The following is a 16,467-nucleotide window of genomic DNA, read 5'->3' as shown; positions in this document are numbered from 1 at the left end:
AGGAGGGAGAGGAGGAGATGATGGAGGGAGAGGAGGAGATGATGGAGGGAGAGGAGGAGATGAAGGAGGGAGAGGAGGAGATGAAGGAGGGAGAGGAGGAGATGAAGGAGGGAGAGGAGGAGATGATGGAGGGAGATGAGGAGATGGAGGGAGAGGAGGAGGAGGAGGGAGGAGATGAAGGAGGGAGAGGAGGAGATGAAGGAGGGAGAGGAGGAGATGAAGGAGGGAGAGGAGGAGATGAAGGAGGGAGAGGAGGAGATGAAGGAGGGAGAGGAGGAGATGATGGAGGGAGAGGAGGAGGAGGAGGAGTGAGAGGAGGAGATGAAGGAGGGAGAGGAGGAGATGAAGGAGGGAGAGGAGGAGATGAAGGAGGGAGAGGAGGAGATGATGGAGGGAGAGGAGGAGATGAAGGAGGGAGAGGAGGAGATGAAGGAGGGAGAGGAGGAGATGAAGGAGGGAGAGGAGGAGATGATGGAGGGAGAGGAGGAGATGAAGGAGGGAGAGGAGGAGATGAAGGAGGGAGAGGAGGAGATGAAGGAGGGAGAGGAGGAGATGATGGAGGGAGAGGAGGAGATGAAGGAGGGAGAGGAGGAGATGATGGAGGGAGAGGAGGAGATGAAGGAGGGAGAGGAGGAGATGAAGGAGGGAGAGGAGGAGATGAAGGAGGGAGAGGAGGAGATGAAGGAGGGAGAGGAGGAGATGAAGGAGGGAGGAGATGATGGAGGGAGAGGAGGAGATGATGGAGGGAGAGGAGGAGATGATGGAGGGAGAGGAGGAGGAGGAGGAGTGAGAGGAGGAGATGATGCAGGGAGAGGAGGAGATGGAGGGAGAGGAGGAGGAGGAGGGAGGAGATGAAGGAGGGAGAGGAGATGAAGGAGGGAGAGGAGGAGGAGATGATGGAGGGAGAGGAGGAGATGAAGGGAGAGGAGGAGGAGGAGGGAGGAGATGATAAATGAGAGTTAACTGTGTGGAAACATAGTTTAAACATGACTATTCCTCTGCAACACGTCTCGTCTGTTTCCTGACCTGATACCATTATCAGACCTTCATCAGTCGGGTCTTACCCTGGTCGATGACGCAGCTCTCAGTGAAGCCACCGATTAATGACGGGTAGTCTCTCCAGTACAGATCCACGTACTCCTCCAACTGGAGGTCTCTGCACACAAGAACACCGTTAGAATAAATGTTAACATTTTATCACTGGGTTATTAAAGAAAGGGATAGTTCTGGTGTTGTCCATTGGGGTTGTAGGAGGTACGCAGTCAGAGTATTACCTACAGCAGTAATAGTAGTAGTAGTATTACCAGCACGGGAGCAGAGTGATGTACTGCTGTGGACGGGGGCAGCAACACAGATTTGCTATATTAAGAATATTTTCTCCGCTTCACCTCGCTGACAGACAGACAGCCCCCCCCCCTTACCAACGGGGAACTGAAGCTGATATATCGCCACCAGACTCCGTTGTCAAAAACAGTCATTTTCCCTCTCAGAACACGGGAGAAGCTGGTCTACCGTTGCCTCCAGCGGTTAGTTAGTTAGTAGGGATGCACCGATACCACTTTATTCAGACCGAGTACAAGTACTGACATTTGGGTACTCTCCGATACCGAGTACCGATACGAGTACTTCTCTGTGTCTAAAGAGCCTCGTTAACAGCCAGCTGGAGGGTGTGAGCGACACACGGCAGGCTGGGGAGTCCCGCATACGAGGCGGTGCGCCGCCACCGGCTCTAGGACGGTTTGGAAAGGCTCGGGGTGAAGGTGCTTCCCGGGGCCGTGGACAAAATGTCACCGGGGCGGACTGTCCTCAGTGAGCCCCGACCGCGTCGTCATGCCCCCAGGGCGGGGCTCGGCCCACGCAAAAGGAGTCAGGGGTCTGCGGCGATGTCGGCAACCCACCCGACCCGTCTTGAAACACGGACCAAGGAGTCTAACGCATGGGCGAGTCAGAGGGTGCAAGCAAAACCCCGTGGAGCAATGAAAGTGAGGGCCGGCGCGCTGGGTGAGGTGGGATCCCGGCCCAGCGGGGTCGGGCGCACCACCGGCCCGTCTAGCCCGCACCGTCGGGGAGGTGGAGCGTGAGTGCGTGCGATAGGAACTGAAAGATGGTGACGAGAGGTTAACGTCACGCTGCTGTAAAGTGGTATCGGTGCCGTTGTATCGGAGCCGTTTTGCGAGTACATGAGCACAGTATCGGACCCGATACCCGATACCCGATACTGGTATCGGTTATCGGGTTCCCACAATTATACTGTTATTGATTTTTTTAGGTGTCTAAAATACGTGTTGCTGCCCCCGTCCACAGCAGTACACTGCTTTGCTCCCGTGCTGATGTTGACCATCATCTACTGTCGGTAATACATTCACTAAGTACCTCATACAACCCCACTGACAAACTCCCCAACTATCCCTTTAAGCCTGCCTCGTACAGGTCTCCCGTTGTGCTCGTCTCTGCAGAGCTGGACACTAAACTGCTGCAGGACATTGAATCAAATCTAAAAATGGCTCCACATTCAGCGTCTGAGCGTCGGTGGCATTTAACTTGTTTCTGAGCAGTAATTAAACACGTCCTCTGACTAATTAACAGCCCTGAGTCATTATTACCATTCTGCTTTACATCAGATAATCAATAGAGTTTAATCCCAGGACCAAGCCCCGACTCCCAAACAACGATCAGCTGTGTGACTGGGTTGTGTGTATATATATATATATATTATATATATATATATATATATAAATATATATAATATATATATATATATACATATATATATACACTGGGAAATAGTTTGTGTGTTAAGAACCGTGTAAAATTAATCATCCTTCATCTCTTCTGCTCTCAGCCTATTTCTCCTCTATGCTTTTGTACAGCCTCGTTACTTTATACATCTTTTTTTATGTATTTATAGTAATTTATTTATGTGTTTATTACCAATTCCTTACAAACTGCCTTTGACAGTTTTGTAGTTTTCTCTCTCTCTCTCTCTCTCTCTCTCTATATAGTATATATATATATATATATATATGTTGATGTACACAACAGACAGGGATTGGAGGGATAAATAACGTTGGATTGAATTGAATGTAAAAAAAATAACCACTAATTAAACGGCATCAACAAATGATATTATTTCCATGATAAGAAATGATATTGTCACCATTTCTAGTTCGGGGAAGGAAAGTCAGAATCAGACATAAAATGTATTTTTGTTACTGTATGAAAATGAATTAAAATCTAATATTTAATACTTTATTCTACTAGAGGCCACTTGACCTTTAGTGCTGTCAGATCTTTTGAGGGCACAAAGGTCAAATGCCAGAGCTCAAGGCCACTGAAATAATAAATTTAACTTAAGGGTTAACGATGATTTTATTTTTAATACATCGTATAACTACCAGTGAAAAAAATTAAATAAAATGAAAAGCTGTTTGTTTCACTAAATCATTGATTGGTATTTATGTTTCAGACCTGCAGATTGATATTTGTGCCGAGAGTAGAATAAGTATAAGTAGTTAAATGGTTTCTTTTTGTCTGTTTTAATTGTGTTTATTGTCGTTAATTTCTACTTTAAGCGTCTTTGAGATCACTAAAAAGCGCTATATAAATCTAATATATTACTTTGTTGTGCCGTAGTGTGCAGACAAAGTTAATAGCGTTAAAAGCCCAACTATGATCAACATGGATCAAAGATTAGTGACTGTGTTAATAATCATTTTGTATCTATAATATTCACATACAGAGCCTGTTAGGATCGTGTTTACACATCTTCTCCTACCTCACATTCAAATCACAAATCAATTATCACCTTTTAGAACCGCTTTTAATGTCTGATTAATGTCGTGTGCTTTATATTTTTATGATGTCCTTGTTTTATGATCATTTTATCTGTGTAAAGTGTTATTATTATTACTTGAAAAAGGCCAATATGGCTGCGGGGTGTTCAGTTAGCACCTTGTGGGAAGATAAATAAATGTTTTTTAAGATGTATTTTAAAAAGACTTCATCTTAAAATGGTAATATAGGACGTGTGAAAAGGTTTAAAAAACTATTTCTTGGGCAAATCATTGAGATAAATGTTTAAAAACTGTAATCACTCCTAAGAGAGCTTAATAAAACAATCGGGGTCATCATGTTAGCCGTTACCGGTTGACCTCGGGTATGAAGATGTGCACCGTACTTCACATAACAGCCCACGTTCTAACCAACACAGGACAATTACTGTGAAGAGCGCTTCACGCTCCCACTCCACCGGTTCTGTTATTGTCATCGTCAGCAGTCACTCGACAACCTGTTGAAGTTTATTTCTCGGTACACGTTCACTAAAGAGCCGTGATGACACTTTCAGAGAGAACAATGACATGTTTTCTTCTGGTGCTGAGAGTTAAACATCGTTTAACGGTCAGTTTGTGCTGATAAACGGCACAACTCTGTTTTGTAACCTGAAGTATTAAAGCAACAGTTCTTTCACACTCATTGGGTTCTATGTGAGCATTACTTCACTCCTCAAATACCAGAACACTTCTACCACATGCCATATACTGTCCTCGTAGCAGCTAAAGGAGGCGGCGGTTACCTGGCCAGCTGCTGCAGCAGACAGACCAGCGACGAGGCTCTGGCTCTCTGCAGCTCGTCCAGCTGCAGCTCCTGATAGAGCAGGTGGAGGACGTAGAACAGAGCGGGAATGTGAGGGAAGAGAGGAGCTGAGCTGTCCAACTTCAGAGATGGACTGGAGGGAGAGGACACCTTGAGAGGACAAAGGAAGAAAAGACGTTAAGATAGTGAGAGCACAAGGCAGAGAACAGTGTACATAAGATTACAGGGGAGATATTGTCATTGTACGATGAAGCAGATCATTTAAACTGTTTTAGTTTTAGTTCACTGCAATAACCCTGGCAGTTTGCTGTGCTGTTGAATTGTATCGCGTTATACTGACAGGTGTTTATTTATTTCAATGAGTGCAGCTCAACATGGTCAAACCCAAATACGCAAAACAAAGAAACAAAATCAAACAACAAGTAATATATTATTATATATTATTATTATATCAGAGTGAGTTACTTACAGAGGACAGGCCCACAGTTTCTGGTGAGAGAGTGCTGTTGGAGCAGACAGGTTGGGAGTTCATCTGACGGTGGTAATGAGACCCCAACAGGTACTCCAGGTCCTACAGAGAGATAGAAGACAGTTCTCTAACCAGTCAATGTCTTTGTTGAAAATCACATAATCACATATCAATTAAACTGACAATTAGATTTTCCCACCCACATGAAACGATGAAAGCTAAAGGACTTTTCTGACTGACTGTCGCCACAAGGAAATAACTCTGTGTACTAATTTAATATTGTTTTAATTTACAGCTAATGTTATATATTAAATGTTTCAGGTTCTCTCGTTCCTCCGTTAGGGAACCTCTGCTACAAACACAGCATGTGTTGCTGACATTAATATTTCTTCAAAAGCTCAAAACAACAAGGCAAAAGTGAGCATGGCTCACATACCCCCCGCTCAGTGTTTGACCCCTACTAAAGTAGGGCCAAAGGTTTTACCCTTTAGGAACTAATGGAATTAATGGGCATTAACTAATTATCTAATGGGCACCCTGGACTTCTAACCCCCAAAAGGCACAACTAGACCACACTGTCAACCATCAAACCAAATCTGAAGTTCCTAAGTTAAATAGTTTCAGAGTTCTGCTCCGGAAACGAAAGAATGGACGGACGGACGGAGGACGGACAGACGGACGGACGGACGGACGGAGGACGGACAGACAGACGGACGGACGGACGGACGGACGGACGGACGGACAGACGGACACGCGGAGCGCTATATACCCCCGACTACGTTGTCGCGGAGGTATAATAAAGTTTTTACGAGCTTAAAGTAGCAATAGACATTAACTTATCATCAAAATTTGATTCATTGTGCAGCTCCAAGTTCAGATGAATGAAGGGTTGAAGAACATTTCCTACTTTTCCAAAAGCTTCATCTTTCAAGTCAGTTTACAGTATTTCTCTTGTTTAGACACTGAAGTGATGAAGCATTCCTCTCATGCCAAATGAAATGCTGTTCAGTCATTTCTTTAAGTTATAAAGAAGTTATCAAGTTCAAAGTTTTCTCAGACGAGACGTGAAAGATGGTGATTGGTGCTAATCGTTGTAAAAACATCACAACGGTTGTCACAAACCTCTTCAGAGCCTCCATCAGAGGGACGAGCCTTCTTAGCTGCAATAACCGGAGAGAGAGGCACTTCAAAACGCAGCTGTGGAAAGAAGAGGAGAGGTCAATACACGAGGATTACAGAGGTCAAAGCTACAACACTTCTACAGCTGACTCACGTTCTGCGTCCACGCCAGGCGCTCCGTGTTGTAGCCCATCAGGGTCATGAAGCAGGTGACGAACAGGTTCCACTCTGCGTGAGCACTGGGACCGCCGGGGGCGTTGTAGATGTTATACCACTTCACCAAAACCTGCAGAATGTAGATATATATGAATACATTAAAATAGACAAACACCCATTATTACAAAACCATTTTATTCCAGCAAAGGAAAATGTTTATATCAATTTAAATTATATCATTTTGACTAATCAGTTGTTTTGGTTTTAGTCTGCTAACATTTATTTAGTCGATTAGTCTTTTATTTATGCTGAGTGACTTATTTCCAAGAAACTTATGAGCACAACTCTCTAAACCAAATCTTTACAGTGGAGAAACTCTTACTTTAACAGATCTGTGTATTAAATCAACTCATCCATTAGTCGATAAAACCGTATATTAGTCCACTAAACACTCCTCTGGTCGAGGACAGACGATGTCATTTTAAATAAAACAATGAGAATGAATTTGTCAACCAAAAAAGTGAAGCAGAATTGTCACGATGCTTTCAGGAGTCTCAGTTACATATTCAATATGTACAGGTTTTTAGGTAGGAACATGTATTTGTGTCTTTTATTTTATTTATTTATTTTCTTTTTTTTGTATTTTATTTGTCTACTAGGATTTTGTAGATATTATTTAGAGTTTGATTTGTGGACTAAAATGTAACATGTAAAAAAATCAATAAAATACTAATTACAAAACAATATGTACAGGTTTTTAGATAGGAGTGTGTATTTGATTTGTGTCTTTTATTTTATTTATTTATTTTATTTGTATATTAGGATTTTGTAGACATATTTTTAAAATGTATTTATTTATGTATTTTATTGATTTATTATTATTTTTTATATTAATATTTTGCATATAGGAGTTTGATTTGTGGACTAAAATGTGACAATGTTCAGGTAAAAAAAAATCAATAAAAAACTAATTAAAAAAAAATATGTACAGGTTCTTTTTACTTTATTGACCAATAAATATGCAACGCCAGATACCGCAGGGCTGACAGGCAAAACTAACATGCACCGAATGCAGGTAAAAAAACAAACGTATTTTAAGTTCATCTTTTTGATGCAAAGATGTGTTAATTAGTAAGAATAAAGTTAAATGTGAAAGTGAAATTAGAGCTCTGTTGATTTAATTTTGTGAATATGTCCCTGAAATCAATGAATAACCGTGATCAATAATCCTGAATATCACTTTGGCCCTAATGCCAGCAGACGTAGGTTTGTCCACAGGTGTGTACAGAGTTAATCCATGTGACCTGATGTTGCAGCGTTTACCAGAGTTAACCATCAGTTTTACCTTCATGGCAGCGTCTTTGGGCAGGATGAACCGAATGGCCTGGAGGCATTTCCTCACTGAGATCAATCAGAGGAGCAAAGAGACAGAACAGGTGAAAATGGAGAAACACGGGATGAACGTTTTTCCTCCTTTCTTTACAATAAATAGAATAATTCTTGACAATAACTTTCTCCGAGAGGTATATATTCAAAATAATATTTGAAATATAAAAGACCTATCAAATTAATTTTGTTAAACAAAGTCCCAAGATAAGACAAGAGGTCCTTCAAGGCCGAGGACGGGGGTTATGTTTTCACCGGCGTTGGTACATAACCTCCTTCAAGAACGAGGACGGAGGTTATGTTTTCACCGGCGTTGGTACATAACCTCCTTCAAGAACGAGGACGGAGGTTATGTTTTCACCGGCGTTGGTACATAACCTCCTTCAAGGCCGAGGACGGAGGTTATGTTTTCACCGGCGTTGGTACATAACCTCCTTCAAGAACGAGGACGGAGGTTATGTTTTCACCGGCGTTGGTACATAACCTCCTTCAAGAACGAGGACGGAGGTTATGTTTTCACCGGCGTTGGTACATAACCTCCTTCAAGGCCGAGGACGGGGGTTATGTTTTCACCGGCGTTGGTACATAACCTCCTTCAAGAACGAGGACGGAGGTTATGTTTTCACCGGCGTTGGTACATAACCTCCTTCAAGAACGAGGACGGAGGTTATGTTTTCACCGGCGTTGGTACATAACCTCCTTCAAGGCCGAGGACGGGGGTTATGTTTTCACCGGCGTTGGTACATAACCTCCTTCAAGAACGAGGACGGAGGTTATGTTTTCACCGGCGTTGGTACATAACCTCCTTCAAGAACGAGGACGGAGGTTATGTTTTCACCGGCGTTGGTACCGGTGGATCATCATCCGGATTCAGAAAATCTGTTTTTAAGGATTCCGATCAGCCAGAACATTGAAACCTCCGGGTATAACACATGCGCAGTGTAACTGATGACGCGTTGATGGCGCGTTGATGACGCGTTGATGACGCGTGACTCCGCCTCAACTGTAGATTCTGTGTTTTTTCACATTAAACTCTGTGTTTTCGGTGTGTTTCTAGAGCCTGTGCACTTGTTGGTATGATATCTGCTCAGAACTGAAGAAGCTTTTGGGATGGGACGTGAAACGTCTTCAAGAACCTAAACCAAGTCCAGTTGCTGCTGATTTAACCCTCACTGGGATACCATGACCTGGATGACTGAGAACCTTCACAAACACTTCAACAGAATGTTTTCCTGATGATCCGCATCCTGTTCATCCTTCTCCTTAACATCAGAAAACAAAAAAAGGAAATTAAAAAAGAAGCAGCGATACAACAGTGATTAGTGTTACTGTGTCTCCTGACGACGGTTCCTAATCAACGTCACTGGGCTATCTTAATTGGACATCCAGAGTGGGAAAGGTCAGGGAGGAGGTGGATAAATGCCATTTCATTAGAGGGAGAAAGCCTCGTCTGTAGGATCGATTACTAAATAATGGGGAGCAAAGACACAGAAGGTAGACGCACACAAGGCAGAGTCAGACTCACACATTAGTGATGCTGATGGCTCTTTCAATAAAACAAGAAGAAGCTGGAGGAGATGAAGAAACTTGTAGGTTCATGGTCGGAGCAGATGTTGAGATCTGAACAGACCTAGCGGCCCATCAGTGGTAAACTAAACTAAATAAAAGATACACCGGTACACTTTTAATGGGCTTGAAAATAAAATATAATGCCAGTGTAATGCATATTAATCTTTCCTAAGGACTTGGTCATCAGCTAGGAGTCATAAAACCACACGAGTGTCTGCAGGAACCAGCCATTCACAAGAAGGACATTTCTGAACGGACCTTCTGCAACAGAAAAATACGCATTAATCTGTTCCACATCCAAACGTGAAGAATGAAAAATACAAAACTTCACAGTCGGAATCAGATAAAAATTTTCGGTTACGCAGCCTATACATATAGGAAACAAAATATTAATATAAATGAATCATCCAACGGGACACGCTGAAGAGATTTACATTCTGTTAGACGGGGATCGACAAATACATTTTGTTGAAAGTGCTTTAGATTGTATTTTAGCAGCAGCAGTAGCAGTAGTAGTAGTAGTAGTAGCAGTAGTAGTAGTAGTACTAGTAGTAGTAGTAGTAGTAGTAGTAGCAGTAGTAGTAGTAGTACTAGTAGTAGTAGTAGTACTAGTAGCAGTAGTAGTAGTACTAGTAGTAGTAGTAGTAGTACTAGTAGTATTAGTACTAGTAGTACTAGTAGTAGTAGTAGTAGTACTAGTACTAGTAGTAGTAGTAGTAGTACTAGTACTAGTAGTAGTAGTAGTAGTACTAGTAGTATTAGTACTAGTAGTACTAGTAGTAGTAGTAGTAGTAGTAGTACTAGTAGTATTAGTACTAGTAGTACTAGTAGCAGTAGTAGTAGTACTAGTACTAGTAGTAGTAGTAGTAGTACTAGTAGTATTAGTACTAGTAGTACTAGTAGTAGTAGTAGTAGTAGTATTAGTACTAGTAGTAGTAGTAGTACTAGTAGCAGTAGTAGTAGTACTAGTACTAGTAGTAGTAGTAGTAGTACTAGTATTACTAGTAGTACTAGTAGTACTAGTAGTACTACTAGTACTAGTAGTAGTAGTAGTAGTACTAGTAGCAGTAGTAGTAGTAGTAGTAGCAGTAGTAGTACTAGTAGTAGTAGTAGCAGCAGTAGTAGTAATTTATTTCGTCCCTTATTAACAATAAAAAACAAATATTAAATATATAAAAATAACTAAATAACAATAAGGCATTAAATTAAAAGTTGTTGGCTGAATGCTGTGTCTCAATGTGCGTACTTACTTGCTGTTTTGAGTGCAAACGAGCGTTCACAGAGAAGTGAAATGCACTCTGAGAACCCGGATGTTGTACTCAAAACGGTGAAAACGTTGAATGTAGAACGCTGGACAATATGGTATAAAATAGTTTTTGTAAATCTCTTTCTGATAATTTAAAATACTGAGTGTAATTGAAATCTATATTTGTAATTTTTCTGTCAACAGGTCAGTTTGAACAAGTGTTTAAAGAGAAGGTGTGAATATTATTGACCCGAGAAACGGGCCAGTTAATTCACTAATTAACGGAGGTTCCCACACAATACGTTTCCCCGTGTGAATACTGTACAGCTATCAGTTCATCCACGCTCACGAGGCTTCCACTCTGATTCCCCCAGCAGATCATTATTCACGTCTTAAAGGGTTAATGTACACTCTGTTATGTGGAACGTAAAGCTACGTACAGGGAGATAATGAGTCAGATTTATTTATAGTTCATAAATAAACAGCCAGCCGTTGGATCGTCTCACTATGTGGGACGTGGGATAGAAAGGCTGCGCAGTCCCTCGTAAAGTGGGACACCTGGTCACCCTGTCTCAGGCGTGTTAGGACGGAGATGATTCTAAAACGGTGCTGAAACGCTCGTGTGTACGGAGACGGATGTAGCCTCTAATGTGTATGTTTGTTTTTCTGCATCCATCCTACAGGTGTGTGTTCGTCTCACCGAGCTCAGAGGTAGCGATCTCTGGGATGGAGATCCTCAGCATTGAGCCGCTGCTTAGCTCCTTCAGAGAGAGAGAGAGAGAGAGACAGAGAGAGAGAGAGAGAGAGAGAGACACAGAGAGAGACACAGAGAGAGAGAGAGAGAGAGAGAGAGACAGAGAGAGAGACAGAGAGAGACACAGAGAGAGAGAGACAGAGAGAGAGACAGAGAGAGAGAGAGAGACAGAGAGAGAGAGAGAGACAGAGAGAGAGACAGAGAGAGAGAGAGACAGAGAGAGAGAGACAGAGAGAGAGACAGAGAGAGAGAGAGAGAGAGAGAGACAGAGAGAGAGACAGAGAGAGAGAGAGAGAGAGAGACAGAGAGAGACAGAGACAGAGAGAGAGAGAGAGACAGAGAGAGAGACAGAGAGAGACAGAGACAGAGAGAGAGAGAGAGACAGAGAGAGACAGAGACAGAGAGAGAGAGAGAGAGAGAGAGAGAGAGAGAGACAGAGAGAGAGACAGAGAGAGACAGAGACAGAGAGAGAGACAGAGAGAGACAGAGACAGAGAGAGACAGAGACAGAGAGAGAGAGAGAGAGAGAGAGAGAGAGAGAGACAGAGAGAGACAGAGAGAGAGAGAGAGAGAGAGAGAGAGAGAGAGAGAGAGAGAGAGAGAGACAGAGAGAGACAGAGACAGAGAGAGAGAGAGAGAGAGAGAGAGAGAGAGAGAGAGAGAGAGAGAGAGAGAGAGAGAGAGAGCAGAGAGAGAGAGAGAGAGAGAGAGAGAGAGAGAGAGAGAGAGAGAGAGAGAGAGATTGTGCACAAATTAAATGTATACTTTCATTTTAATTTCATATCAGTGCTCTGTAATAGTAGGAACAGCACAGGTGTTACTAACAACATTAACTGACTCTGTTCTATTTAAGAGTCGCAGTGAGTCCTTACACGGAGACACTGAGTCCCTGAAACTGCAGCAGCTGAAAGGAACTGGACCTTCATTAATCTCATTATTCACACCGGTGCTTTTCCTGCTGTGACATGTCAAAATGTCTGCTGTGAAAAGAACCGTCCACCACGAGGCGATGAAATACCTGAACAGAGGAGCAAACCTCCAGCTGGAGAGGAAACTAAACTGGTGTGTGTGATGATTCATCGTCTCCAGGTACACCAGACACTGAATCACACACTTTCTGAATCAGATGATTAAACCCTTAATCAGTGATGTCACAGCAGGTATTCATTTATCAATTTGAGAACAGAATCATCCATCGGTCTGACGGCGGCTAAACCTCTGGAGGCCAACGGGCTGGAGTTCTGGAGTTCTGGGGTGAAGCCAGCGGATATCCGAGCCAAGACTTCCTCTTCTGTGTGCTGCTCATTGTTTACAGTCAGATTAGCAACTTGAGATACGACTGAAACACTGATAGACCAAACAACTAATCAATCAATCAAGGAAATAATTGACAGATGAATCAACAATGAAAACAATCAGCTCTAATTATCACAGCAGACCATCTGAATCATGTTGAACAGATGTGTTAGAGAGGACAAACAGATCTCAACACGGTGGTTCTTAAATGTCACATTTCCTCCACAGGGTTGGTCCTTGTTGTTCTCGTCATCGCTGATTAGAAAGAAACCCTGATGAGAGAATAAACCGTGGACCCACTGACAGCACACAGAGAGCAGCTGGTGCTTTGAAAACTCCAGCGAGCTGCGTTAGCAAACAATTAGCCTTCAGATTGACACACCGAGGGGTCAAAGGGAAAATCAATGCACGGAGGCAACATGTCAAAACAGCTGCAGCAGCGTGCACAAACACACTGTTCTGGTTTGAGTTGATGTTGTTGTTGTTGTATATACTGTAGAGTCCCAGGGCTGAAGAGGCTGTCTTTACCAAGTCTGACAGGACTGACCCAGCAGGCACAAACACACTAAGACTGACTGGCTTCCATTCACACACATACATCTCCGACTAGAAACAAGCCCTCGAGGGAGACTCTGTTTTCTATGAATGAGCATAACTGCAGGTCAAACATTAACCTACTTTGCACAAACAGCAGACAAGCATCTCTTTGTGTGTTACACTGTAAAGCCCCTTTATAGTTCAGTCTCATCCACCTCCATGTTGACGTCTTCTTTATTTTCTGCAGCAAAACAGCAGCTTTTCAGTCTGGAGAACGACATTAGGAATCATTCAACCTCCCAGACTTCGCTAGCAGTGACTGTTTAAAGGGAGAGTGTGTAGGATTTGGCGGCATCTGGTGGTGTAGTCGCTCACTCCTCCCTACCCAAGACGTAACGCGAGCCGCTGAGTGCAAAACCGTGGTAACGCTGTTCTCCTCGCTCAGAGGCCACCCAACCCGAATAACTAGGGTGGTAAACAAAATAAAACGATTCACCTCTGGATCACGATTACTTTCTTTCCAATTTTGAAATAGATGTTTTAACACCAGAATGGATATATCTGCTTCATCTGAGTCTATGTGGAGGTAGAATGAAGTTACAGCTTTTATTGTGGTAGTCTGAGTAACGTGACGTCATATCCGTTCCGTATCCGTCAACCAAAACAAACCTCAGAGAGTCTAAAACGTTGGAGGGTCGTCGTGGATACGACCTGCACCCTCCCATGTTAAATCCAGCGTGGTAAACACTACACATCCAGTAAAGGATGGAAACACTTTGGGTTTCACACATTGACAGGAAAAGCAGAGCTACACAGAGCAGAGCTAAAGCTGCTGGTTAACTCTGTCACGGACAGGAAACGTTATGGTATGGCGGTAACGTTGCGGTGGAGCCGGCCGTCGCTCTCGTCTCCGTGGTCAAATGGGCCGACGCTACGACTGTAGAGCACCCAGATACTGACGTTTCTGTTAAATGCATTGAAACGGCCCCCGATGGAGCTGACCATGGATGGATAACATTTTTCATTCTGAACCCAACTTCTATTTCATCTGTTCTACTATTCTACTATTCTACTGTCCTAAATGATGTCATGGTGCAACAATAACATCTGAATGAATCACAGACACAAACTAACCAGAGTGACCCGGTTGCAGACGGGGTCCCGCAGCGCGTGGATGTAAGGCGTGGCCTGTTGGAACGTGTAATCTTCCAGAAATGACCCTTCATGGTGCTTGATAAGGTTCGGACCCCTCAGCTCTGACACTGGGGAAGGCATCACGGCCTGCAGGAGGAGAGAGGAAACAACAGAGAGATGAAGCAGCGGTAGACAGGAAGAGGAAAGAAAGAGAGCAGCCGAGATGAGGTGACAGAATGTGAAATAGGTCGTAAATAAAAAAGACATGGGTGTAGCAAAACAGTTTGTACGGTGTCATGATTCTGAGAGATTCATTTCTGATTATTTCAAGCAGCAAAATGGAATAATTATAAAACAGGAAACCAAATCAAGCCTCCATGTTGACTGTGACAGATTGTCTGGCTCTGTGGAAATTGTTTCTCAGACGGTACGAGATTGAACGGAAGTTCAGTAAAGTAACCTATAAAATGCATTATTAAAATAAATATATGACAAAAATCAATCCATTTAAACAATCAATGCATAAAGAATAATAGGTTTCAACTAGGGCTGCCCACTTTTAAGTCAGAAAATTAAAAAAAAAAATCCTAAAAAATGTCGGAAAAAAAGTCTGAAAAATGTCCAAGAAAAGTAAAAAAAAAATATCAGAAAATGTTTCCAAAAAAATTACAAAAAAAGTCTGAATAAATTCTTAAAAATATCATAAAAAACATTCACAAAAAAAAGTCTGAAAAATTTCCAAAAAAAAGGCAGCAGAAAAGTCCGATACTGGTATCATAGTAAATTATAAATCCTGATGAATCCATCGGTACCAACCAGGTCAGACTAGCTGGTCATGAAGGAGGTTAAATAACGTTCCAAACTTAAAATGTTGGAGAGGAAAAACTGTCATGTCTATCTTCAAAGGGGTCCCTTGACCTCTGACCTCCAGATCAGTGAATGTAAATGGGTTCTATGGGTACCCACGAGTCTCCCCTTTACAGACATGCCCACTTTATGATAATCACATGCAGTTTGGGGCAAGTCATAGTCAAGTCAGCACACTGACACACTGACAGCTGTTGTTGCCTGTTGGGCTGCAGTTTGACATGTTATGATTGGAGCATATTGTTTTATGCTAAATGTAAATGATGATACCTCGTCCAGTCTTTGGAGGTGCCTGGTGCCGGCGTTAGCCGGCGTGCTGAAGTGAGAGAGGTGGTTGGTCAGGCTGAAGGTGGGAGACAGGAGACCGGGGACGAACACCTTACTGACCTGGAGGAACAGCAACACAGGAAGAATTCCCTTCAGTTGTAATAAAGTCCGTTGATGTTTATCTACTGTGAGTAAAGAATGGGATGAAGTCTCTGTGGTTTGATTCGTCCTCACCTTGGTGATCCCGGTGTAGAGAACCAGACTGCCACACGCCTCCAGAACCAGCATGGCATCGATATTCTGAGAATACAAGTTTTACTGTCAGAGACAAGTTAAGTTAACAACTAATAACTATTTCATTATTGATTAACCCCCTTATATTCTCAATTAATCGATCATTTCCCAAAACCGAAGCTGTCATATTTAAATTGTGCCGTTTGTCTGACCACCTGTCCGTCAGTAAGTCAACAAATAAAACCGTCTGTTTTACTATTTTCCATTTTTCACAGAACATTTCTCCGTATTAAGGACTGTAATGTTTTAGTTAATGCTGCTTTTCAATTTGTTTTAGAGTTTTAAAGTAGAGTGAGTTGCTTATAATAATCATGATTTGCATTCAGGTGATGAGTCTCAAGGTGCTCATTAGTCACAGATGTGATTAACTGTCAAGGTTAAAACATTACTGTTATATGTGCTAATTAAGACATTAATGAGACCTTGTATTCATGTTTCTTTCTTCATGATCAATATTGTGTGTGCTGCAGAAATTATTACAAATAAAACTAGAATCCTAATCAAATGCAAATCCTTTCTAGATTAACTAAAAGCTTTAAACTAGCAGGAAAACTGGAGTTAAAACCCAAGATGCAAAGCTAAAAACTGGAACAAATTACAACCACAGATCAGACTTCATTGATCCATCAGCCGTTATTAACTGGTCGTATGGATTAGATTCATCTCAGCTATTTGTTTGGCCAGTTGTGAACGCAGTAATCGTACTCTGGTGCAGACCAAAGCTACCTGCTTGCGAGGCTTTGGAAACGTATTATCCTTCGCCTACTCTCTGTAAATCCTA

At 42.5% G+C, this 16,467-nt stretch overlaps 1 protein-coding gene across 1 annotated transcript in view; it reads right to left on the bottom strand.

Moving 5' to 3' along the window:
- The window catches only part of anapc1 (anaphase promoting complex subunit 1), a 48,326-nt gene that overhangs the window by 19,555 nt on the left and 12,304 nt on the right, over positions 1-16,467 (bottom strand). Inside the window, exons 14-23 of the mRNA XM_074645410.1 lie at positions 15,627-15,692; positions 15,396-15,512; positions 14,259-14,405; positions 11,239-11,299; positions 7,683-7,738; positions 6,336-6,467; positions 6,185-6,259; positions 5,063-5,164; positions 4,574-4,743; positions 1,045-1,156 (exon numbers count right to left, since the gene is read on the bottom strand). Of these exons, the coding sequence (XP_074501511.1) occupies positions 1,045-1,156; positions 4,574-4,743; positions 5,063-5,164; positions 6,185-6,259; positions 6,336-6,467; positions 7,683-7,738; positions 11,239-11,299; positions 14,259-14,405; positions 15,396-15,512; positions 15,627-15,692 (1,038 nt within the window). The remainder of the gene's footprint in view (positions 1-1,044; positions 1,157-4,573; positions 4,744-5,062; positions 5,165-6,184; positions 6,260-6,335; positions 6,468-7,682; positions 7,739-11,238; positions 11,300-14,258; positions 14,406-15,395; positions 15,513-15,626; positions 15,693-16,467) is intronic.

Source organism: Sebastes fasciatus, chromosome 9, assembly GCF_043250625.1.
Source record: "Sebastes fasciatus isolate fSebFas1 chromosome 9, fSebFas1.pri, whole genome shotgun sequence".
NCBI classification, from domain to species: Eukaryota; Metazoa; Chordata; class Actinopteri; order Perciformes; family Sebastidae; genus Sebastes; species Sebastes fasciatus.
This window is presented reverse-complemented; position numbering and strand designations above follow the sequence as displayed.